Genomic DNA, 11,097 nt, shown 5'->3' with positions numbered 1-11,097 from the left:
GGAAAAAATTGTGACAACCTGAGCTAAAAGAAAAAAACTTACTCAAAATAAATTAAACAAATAAAATTATATTTATATTAAAATTTACATTAAAGTAAATATGGTTTTACAAACCATAGAAGTTTTACTTCTCTATCTTCAATAAAGAAATATAGACCATAATTTCAGAACAATAGATAGAGTTGACTAATGTTGTCTATAACTAAAGAGTATATTACAGTATCAAAAGCAAAATATATATATATATATAAATATATATATATATACACACATATATACACATAAATACATATACATATATATATACATACATACATATACATATATATACATATATACATATATATAAATACACATATATATATATATATATATATATATATATATATATATATATATACATATATATACACATGCATATATATATATACATATATATATATGTATATATATATATATATATACATATACTTTTCAGTGACTAGTATATATGTTTCCATGAGAGGTCAGTAGTAAAAATAGATGTAAAATAGTGATAGCGATAGTTATAAGCAGTAAAAAACTCATTATTACCAGTGTAAAAGTTTTGTATAGGTTAAAATTCACCATCCGCTATGAGCCTCATGCTGTTACTGAAAAGAGATCACACTCATAATTTTTTAAATGATTTTTTAAGTTATGACTTTTTGTTAAGTCTGAAGTATAAGGTTGTGCAACCAGCAAATAGAGCAACTTTAAATTATTTTGAATCTCATTAGTATAGATGAGGAACAACACAGTTTTGTGGTACCTGAGAAGTTAATAAAAACAAAAGATAATATTGTCATCGTGGACAAAACTTTTCCAGATATACCTTATGAATAGAGCTTATGGAGAAGACCATTATGGCAGATCTTAACAAACACATTAAAAATGTCAAACGCAACAGTTATTGCCTCACTACTTTTTATTTATATAAAAACTTTCATCTTCATCAAATTTTCTGCTAAAATGGTCAACAATTCAAGAGTAGAACAAGATAATTGAAATCTGTATTAATTAACCTAGAGTTAGTTGTTTGACTCAAGATGAGATATTAGAAGTTTAGTAATTAAAGATTCAAAAACATATCCAATAATAAAAAAAAGAGTTAGGAGTCAGAGCAATCTTCAGGTTTTTTAAAAATCAAAACAGTCAATAGATTCAAATCTTATTTTGCAACAAATGGGTGAATTGATTCATAAATATATACTCCGGCCAAGCATTAGAGTCTTTGTGAATAAAAAGATAATACCACTCAACACTGATATCTACAAATGAAAGCAAAAAAGAATTTTGCAATATTTAATCTCTGAAAAGTGATTTTAAAGTCCACGAATTTCTTAAAAGATAGATATAAGAATATTTTGTTGGTTTTTTATATTTAGTATTTCAAGTTACTATATTTATGTTTTAAATTATAAAAAAATTAAATTTAAATTACTGACTCAATTGTAGATAACGCATGACACTTTAACCAATACGCTGCATACCCCAATAGTATTTTAAAGTTACATCACATCTCCATCAGTTACAATTGGTAACAAAGTTACATTCTCTAATTTTTAATTAAATATTAAGTAAATAAAAAAAAATGTAAATATATATATATATATATATATATATATATATAAATATATATATATATATATATATATTTTAGGTAACCAAAAAAGTTCGTGCGGTTTTTGGTAATTGAATTGTTTTTAGCATTTTTTACAACACCCACATCGCATAAGGCAAGTAGCTTTGTTGCGTAATAGAACGCGTGTGTCACGCGTAGTTGCTGCATATATAGTGTAGGCTTGTAACGAGCTTACAGGAAAGGTTTTGTGTAAAGAAAGGATGGCAACCCAACCAACGATTATTCGATCTTGCTTACTTTACGAGTTCAAACTTGGAAGGAATGCAACACAAGCGGCCAAAAACATCTGCACAGCATTTGGAGAAGGTACAGTAAGTGAACGCACAGCACAGAAGTGGTTTCAGCGATTCTCTTTGGGAGATGAGTCCATCGAAGACCTGCCGCGTTCTGGACGCCCATTGTTGGTTGATGAGGATGAACTGAAGGACGCTGTCGAGTCTGACTCCAGCCAAACTTGCCAAGAACTTGCAGTGAGGTTTGCTGTGAGTGTTGAAACCATCCGTCTGCATCTGCATGCGATTGGGAAAGCGTGGAAGCTGAGTCGGTGGGTTCCGCACAAATTGTCGATCGACAACAAGAAGCAACGGCTTACGATCTGCACATCACTCTTATCACGCCGCAATGTTGAGCCTTTTCTTGATCGTTTATTGACATGCGACGAAAAATGGATTGTGTACAACAATACCAAGCGTTGCTACCATTGGTTGTCCCCCGATGACCCCATCCCAAAGACACCCAAGCCCAATCTCCACGAGCGGAAGGTTTTGCTCTGCATTTGGTGGACTACAGCTGGTGTGGTGCATTACGAGTTGCTCCCAACAGGCCAAACCATTACTGGACTGGTCTACTCAGCACAGCTGCAACGAGTTCACGACCTGTTGCTTGTAAAGCAGCCTGCACTGGTGCACAGGAGAGGAGTTCTGCTTCTCCACGACAACGCGAGACCACACACCGCTCGCGTGACTCAGGACAAGCTCCAAAGCTTTGGTTGGGAGAGTTTGCCTCATCCACCATACTCGCCAGACCTCTCCCCTACTGATTTCCATTTTTTCCTTTCCCTGGGAAATCATTTAAAAGGACAGCAGTTCCGAGACCAGGACGCGGTTGAAATGGAGTTGAAAGCTTTTATAGACTCAAAGGACCAAGAATTTTTTAGAAGTGGAATAAATAAGCTTGTTTTACGTTGGAAAAAGGTTTTAGATGCTAATGGTGACTATTTTGATGAATAAATGTACTTACTTTTGTCGTTTTGTGTGTTTTTAATATATACGGAAAAACCGCACGAACTTTTTTTGGTTACCTGATATATATATATTTATATAAGAAATTAAAGTGTTATAAATATAACTCAGCTCTCCATTTAAACATCAGTGGAGACTGCAAGAACAGGTTCTTGCAGTCTCCACTGATGTTTAAATGGATGTTTAAATGGATGTTTAAACGGATGTTTAAATGGATGATTAAATGGAGAGCTGATGAAAATGAAGAAAAAGCTAACAAAAGCTTTTATGATAAGGTTCTCACTATTCTGCAGCATTAACAATGAGGTGAATGGGCACCATGTTTCACAAATAATTCACTAGCACTGTTCCATGGTGGCTTGTTTAATATCAAGCAAAGTGCATTATTATATGCAACCCATAGACAATGGAATGAGTCTTTTCTCCAAAGATACCACAACTGACATCCATAGATTGGGCTGCAAAAGGCATTAAATAACATGATCTTTGTTTGTATTTGTGTGGAACTGACCTTTCTACGGATGAGGTTGGCTTTAGCATACAAAGAGCACAAATGTTTTAAAATATCTTTGTCATCCTGCATATCGTTTAGGATCAAATGACCCAGGTATTTATATTGACTAGTGTATGTGAGAACCATGCCAGATAATGTGAAATGAGAGCTATTTATAAGGGGTTTATAAATTTAAAAAAAACGTTATTTGCGACTTAATATTGTTATAAACTATATCATGATTCACAGCATAACTGGAGCATAAGTCAAGTAAGATCTGGACACCTTTGGCTGAGGGTGCACTTAGGGCAATATCATCAGCATAAAGAAGATGGTTAACAAGAGAAGGACCCAAGCAACAGCCTACGGTAGTTTTATTAAGTAAAACACTAAGATTGTTAATATATATATTAAATAGAAGAGGAGACAGTATACCTCCTTGTCGCACTCCATTACTGATATTAAATGTTTTGGATAATATTTCACCCCAAAGGATCTGAGCTGTTTGACCACCATTCCAGACAATGAGTAAGCGTAAAGTTACACCAGAGATAATTTTAGATAGCTTTGTAAATAGTCTATCAAAGGCTTTACTAATGTCAATAAATGCCACATGCACATTTGAGCTATATGATAGGTAAAAAATTTAAATACCTTTTAAAATAAGAACTGGCATAAAAAGGCTATGGTTTTTTTTATATCTAAATTGGTTGGGAGTCCCAGTGAAACTTTCATTAATGCGTGAGACAAAAATATGTTCCAAAATCTTGGAGAAAATTGTCACCAAAGCAATTGGACAATAATTAACAGAATCAGACATTCTGCTAATTATCCATAATTCACCATTCTTATCCTTAACCACAGAAGAAAAAACAGTGTGAAGCACCAATAGGCATGTATCCATGGAAAAGCATGGAGAAAAAATACAATGCAAAATATTAAAGTAATTTGTGCTAGCATAGAGATAATTCTCCAACTGAAGTCCAAAATGGTCAGCTGCTTTTCCACAGGACATATGATTTATGATAAATTGGACTTCATCAGGAGTGACAGGATAGGCATCATCTTTAAGAAGATTACAGTGTTTATCTATAAAGTTGTCATTTATATTGCATGTTGGCTTGACTGAGTTGAACAGGGTGGAATAGTTATTATACCACATGTGGCATACATTACCAGGACCTGAGAAGGTGGAAGACTACATTTATCGCTGTGAATACAAGTCACGGTAGACCAGAAACTGGTATAGTTTTTCTGCTTTTATAGTATCTTCTTTTTTTTTTTTGCAGAAATGAATGGCATATTTATGAAAGGCTCTTGAATTTTTAAAAAGATTGAAGATTGGACCAAATTTTGGTTTATTATAGCTATGCCATAAACAGAACACATCTTTAGCAGACTTATGAGTATCTTTTACATAATCTGTCCAACCTGTCATAGGTTGTTTTCTATTGAAACTTGATTTGAATAATTAAGACATTGAGATGAAGATTGAGTAAGACATTCATTCAGGATATTGTACAGGCGGTTAATCTGTTTAACATGCTCATGTGAGTTACAGGGTACATTACTACAGTTAATTACTTTAAACTGACCTATGTTAATTGAAGACACTAAGTTAAACACAGTGGAAGTATACTCCTTTATCATAATGGTTGACAAAGCATTAAAATTTATTTTAGGGGGTCTTGTCAAAGTAGGGTGAGCAGTAGACAAAAAAAATATATCAATTTTAAACAAGATATCAAATGCTAGAGGTAAATGATCAGATGAACTAGTTAACTGAATTATTTCGAAGTTATTAACATTGCATAGAGAACTTTGGGAGACAAGGCAGTGATCAATCCAAAGGGAGGTGCCCCATGCTTTACTAACAAAGGTAAAGGAATCATGTGGAAGACAGATATCAGCTGTAACAAGATGTTCATCAGTACAAAAATCAACAAGGAGACTGCTACATGGAGACCGAAATCTTGGATCACAAATAAAGTCACCAGTAATAACAAATTTACCATTTAAATCTGAAATAAGAGCTGAGAGACTACCAAGGCATTCAAGATACTTATCAACATTCTCATATGAATCACAAGGCATGTAGACATTGATAATTGTGAACTTATCAGAAAAGTTATTTTCAAGTTGGATAGCAACAGACCATGAATTATCAGTAGTAACAACTCAAGTTCTGCAGAAGATAGAATCACGACACAGGATAGTAACACCACCAAACGGTCTGCCATGAACAAAACCTGCTGAAGAATCAGTTGGAGACACTCCAAAGCCAAAAAAACCAGGTACAATGTTGTTCAAGAAAATAAGTTCAGTGTTGAGTAATCAAATCTCTTGGAGACAGATAATATCATATGTTGCAGACAAGAGTACTAATTCGTGTGTAGAACTTTGTACACCACGACAATAAAAGCTACAAATTCTTACTGCCATTTTCAAAGAAACGATGCACAAGCACATTTTCTGGCCATTTGCTACAGTCGTAGAGCCTGACAGCATCTCCAGCAGAGAAAGATGCTTTGAAGGAAGAGTGATATTTACTTGTAACAACTTTTAAGCAAATGGTTTTAATTTAAATGTTATTTTGATAAATTCAGCTAATTCTTCAGCAGAGGCAGTTGGCAATAAACGAGAAACAAATATAAAAGTAGTTTTAGAGCAATCATACAAATAAAGTGGTTTTAACATACATAAATTGTTTGGAATTTTTCCATAACCAATAAGCACATTTTGCTTACGCTTTTTCTTTATATAAATAACAGTTTGGAAATCAACGGGGTCCAATACTGGTTGAGAGGTCTCATAAGATAAAGGATGACCAGATAAGTGAAAATCACTACCACAGTTATTAGCATGATCAACAAATAGGTGTGCATCAGTAATTGAGTCCTTTGATATAGAACTTAACTCAATTTTGTTAGCTGAATTAGATGGAGAATTAACTTGATTATTAGGGTAGGGATCAAGGATGGTTGATTTTACATTAGCAGTTGGAAGGAATGACCAGTCATTGACAGGAAGTTGGGCCTGCTCGTCATAAATTGAAAGTTGGGTTTGTTTGTGTTTTTAGTTAATGGATTTAACAGGTTTCTCAAGATCAGTTAATATATAGTGTAACCTTTTACTAATCGACTCCATGAATTGATTCGAAAAAGATTTTAGCTCGATAGTCATATTATTAACTAGCTCAGTCAGATACGAACCAAGGGTAGCACATTCAACAGAGTGAGAACTTGTGGAATTTTAGTTGCTATTTACATTTATTGGATTACCAGTGGCACAGAGATTAAGAATGTCAGCCTGCATGTGGTGTATCTGCTGAGATATAGTGCATCCATGTAATCAGTATCTACAAAGGTAAGATGTGACAAATCTATTGCATGGAATTCAGGACATTTTATATCAGTAACATCGTTAGGAGAATTTATGCCAAGCATCAGTCTACAGATATCTTGAACATCTTTTATTTTTATATTGGGACCTTTATGTTTCAACAAATGCTTGGATTTTGGAGTTATCTTTTTAACAGGATCTATTGACAAATGGTTGAAAGTGCTATTTCAATTTCTTCGTCAGTAAAGAAGCGAGAAACGATCTTAACTATAACTTCAAAAGGCAGAACATCAACTTTGTTGAAGACATAGCATAAAATCTTATTAACAATCATAACGTCCTTGCATAGCATGGTATCAGTAAGACTATTATAAGCTTTCAAATGTGAATTATTTTTTCGTTTATCACTTCCAGCAAGTTTTTTTACCATTTTAATTAAAAATTATAGAGCGAAATAATCAGAGTAAACAATAAAAGAGTTAAAATTTGGTTGCCCATTAAATTAATAATAATACATCAAAATTAATAATTTGCATTCAAAGAATTAACTTTGATATGTGCCATCAATTGATTGAAAGAAAAAACAATATATTGCAATATTATTTTCTGATGTATTTGTGCCATCTAAAGTAGTAAGTAATCAAGTTTTTTAATAATAAGATTTGTTTCTCTTTGTAAATTTCTCTTTTAAAATTATACTTTTAGATTAGGGTTGCCAGACATCCGGCTTTTACAGAGAAGAATACAGTGCAAAACCTGTTAAAATAATTTTTTTTTTACTATGATTTTCTTTGTAAAAGCCAGACTGGCAACCCTATTTTAGATTATTTGTTTATCTTTGCTTTTTTTTAAATGTTTTATGTTTTAAATAAAAAAACAACCACTACTAAATAAAAATAATTGCTTTTGATAATTTTTCATAAATTGTAAGAATTAGTATTTACCTTTCACTTTTATTGCAAAAAAATCTGAATATAATGGTTGTTTCATAAGTTTTGCAATTTGAATTCCACATTGGTAGATCCCGCCATCAGATAAAACAGTTCTAATTTCCAAAGAAGGAAATGTCATATATGTTTCAGTTCCATTTACATGTGTAAAAATATTTTCAATAAGTACAGGATCATTAACTGGATAAATTCTTTCGATACCATTTTTGAGCCAAAATATGTCATTTTTTGTTATAAAATAATCTCTTACTGCTACAGCAAAAAGACAACTAGGAAACTTCAATATTGATCCTGCCTCAATTTCTACTGATAAATTTTTAATTTGAGTGAAATACAAATCTGAAAAAGTAAAAATAGATTTATATGCACTAAAAAACAAAAAATTTGTTATCAAGAAAATAATATTGTCACAAAAAATAATATTAAGAGTATAACAGTAGTATAACAAGAGGTTAATTCAACAACAAAGTTATTTTACAAATATATTTGGAAGGTACAAAGTTCATAATTAACGTTTATCACACATTGTCTAATTAAAACCTGATAACTAATATTGTTAAACTTAATTTTTATTTAATAATTAGCTGCTTACATTTATTTTTTACACAAATTATCTACAATTAACACATAATCTGATGGATTTATTACACACTCCGAATGAACAGTTAAACAGATGAATTCCCATCGCTTTTTGTCTCCTAACACATTTTTTTTTTATATTTGTAAACTATTTGCTTCACTTGTTATTTATACACAATAGAAAACTGGACACATTTTATTTAGTTGATATTTTTTTTTTTTTTTTACCATTTTCAAATTCCTTTTAAATCTAGTTTAGTTCTTATTCCCAATACTTCTACTGCTGCTCAAACTTTCCAGTACATAATACCTCACTACTGATAAACAGTATGAAAAACATGTGTTGAAAAATTATAATAAAAATTCAGAAGGAAATGTAAATATTTCTAATGAGTATAATGCTATACTTATTAGTAATATTTACATTTACTATTGAATTTTTATGCTTTTAACAATTAAACTCCAGCTATGTAGAATCTCTTTTTACCGTGATAATTAGTGTCAAATATTATCACAATTGCAAAGTGACATTTACTTTAAAGTAATTTTACACTTTTTGATGTTATTATTGTTTACTTCTTCAGTTGTGTAATGCTTGAGTTTTTTAGACATGTGTATTAAATTGTGGAGATTTTTTTGGGGGCTATTTATAACTTTTTTAAGTATGTTCTGAAATTAGGATTTTTTTTAAGATTGAGTTTTAAGATTTGTTTACTTAATATAAAATGATGATCCAAAATAGGGTGTAATTTCACTTGGTAGTTTCTAATGTAAGATAACTAAAGTTAGATAAGTCAAGATAAATAAAAAGATAAATCAAGTTATATAATTCAGGACCACTACCCTGGGGTACACTTTTATCAATTGGTTCATACCATGGAAACCAATGAATAAAAATGCGTTGCAGTTTGAAATCCGTAGTCTGAATTTCAAACTCCAACACATTCTATATATTTCATATATAGAAATATTGCTTTAAGCATATAATAAATAAGCATATAACAAATAAGCAAGCATATAACAAATTTAATATAACAAATAAGCAAGCATATAACAAATTTAAGCATATAACAAATAAGCAAGAGATCCAGGTTCGAAACGAGCCTTGAACATATTTTCGCGTCACTGTAAGGAAGGAGGCGTGAACTTTTTGGTTAAAGGCACATCCGCGGTGCTCTGTGACTTGGGGCACCTAAATAACAGTATTAAATAAAAAAAAAAAAAAAAATATATATATATATATATATATATATATATATATATATATATATATATATATATATATATAACTAATAATATAACTACAACATATAACAATAGCATATTAGTTATATGCAATATTTATATGTTATAATATTATCTATATTCTAACTAATATTGTAAGCTATTCAATATAGCACTTGGAAACCCTAACTTGAGCTCGGACGAATTTCGAATTTGACTAAAAAAAATTTGAAAAAATTTGGAATTCGAGGTCAAATTTGAATTCAAAACTTTAATTAAGTTTACAAATTCAGATTTATTCAGATTAAACAAAAGTAGACAAAATTTTGAAATTCAAAAGTGATTTGCTTGAGTTACCAAAGTTTGAATGAGAGAGTATTAGAAATATTTCCCTTCTGTTTATTTTTGCGTAGATCTCCTCCTTTTAGCAAAAGGAGGAGATCTACGCAAAGATCTATGAAGATAAAGCAGAGCAAGACCGTAGACAACTTTTTTTGATGTTTGAGCTTAGCAACTTTGAAATATGAAAAAAAACTCCACATTTGATTATGTTCATATATATGAGGAACGAGGATGCTATGTAAAAAATTGTGGTATTATTTTGTTGTTCGGCTTTTATGACCTTATAAAGTTTATATTCCCCTCCCTCAAAGTGAGGGGGCTGTAAACTTTATAAGGTCATAAAAGCCAAACAACAAGAGATTATTGAATCAAATTTGAAATTCGTCGATGAATATAAATTAAGTTTAAGATTGAAAAAAAATAACGAGTTTGATTCATTGCCCTCCTATTTGGTGCTGGGAGAGGGGGGGTCAACGTTTTAGGGTTTTTGTTGTTCCCAGTCTCCAATCACCGCAATTTTACGCATAGCATCCTCATTCCTCATATATATGAACATACTTAAATATGGAGTTTTCGTCATGTTTCAAAGTTGCTTAGCTCAAACATCAAAAAAAGTTGTCGACGGCCTTGCAGAGGAGGGTGTTAAAATGGAAGTTGTTCTTCAGGAGGAAACAACGTCTTGGTGGAAAACTCAGCGAAATTAATTTCAGCAACTGAACATGTACAGAAAAAAGTACCAAGTTAGGTTTTTAAAAGTTAACATCTTAGATAAATTTTTATATAACTAAATTAAGTTAAAACATCTGAGTAAGTTAGATGTAAGTTGAATCATATTTGAATTTGGCAAATTTGAATAGATTTGAATTCAAATCTGATTACCCAAATTCGAAAAATGAGTTAGACCGAGCTTACCGCCATTAATTTGTTGAAACATAAAATAAATCAATGTCAAATTAAAATTTATTTAAAACACAAATTGGGTAATTTATAATATTTTGAATATTTACTACACCATTTACCCTTTATCATTTACAGCATAAATTTAAAATTTATGCAGTAAAAAATAACTGTGACACAGTGATCAAATTTGACTAATTTAGGTAGGAAAAAGTATTTGCTATACTTTTATTGAACAATTTTAGCTTTTTTTAGGAGAACCATATAGTGTAGAGAAGCCAAAAAAAAAAAAGAGAAGGAAAAAGATTATTCTAAATATTTACGGACAGTAACCCACTTCGCCCACATAAGTAAAAGTTCAACAAC

At 31.1% G+C, this 11,097-nt stretch overlaps 1 protein-coding gene across 2 annotated transcripts in view; it reads right to left on the bottom strand.

Moving 5' to 3' along the window:
* LOC136088487 (adhesion G-protein coupled receptor G4-like) overlaps window positions 1–11,097 on the bottom strand; it is a 59,386-nt gene that overhangs the window by 40,168 nt on the left and 8,121 nt on the right. For both annotated transcript variants that reach the window (XM_065812293.1, XM_065812294.1), the window contains 2 exons: window positions 7,684–8,028; window positions 1–23 (listed from right to left, as the gene is read on the bottom strand). The exon at window positions 1–23 is cut by the window's left edge and continues 298 nt beyond it. In XM_065812293.1, the coding sequence (XP_065668365.1) occupies window positions 1–23; window positions 7,684–8,028 (368 nt within the window). The remainder of the gene's footprint in view (window positions 24–7,683; window positions 8,029–11,097) is intronic.

This window comes from Hydra vulgaris, chromosome 12 (assembly GCF_038396675.1).
Source record: "Hydra vulgaris chromosome 12, alternate assembly HydraT2T_AEP".
Classification (NCBI taxonomy): Eukaryota; Metazoa; Cnidaria; class Hydrozoa; order Anthoathecata; family Hydridae; genus Hydra; species Hydra vulgaris.
This window is presented reverse-complemented; position numbering and strand designations above follow the sequence as displayed.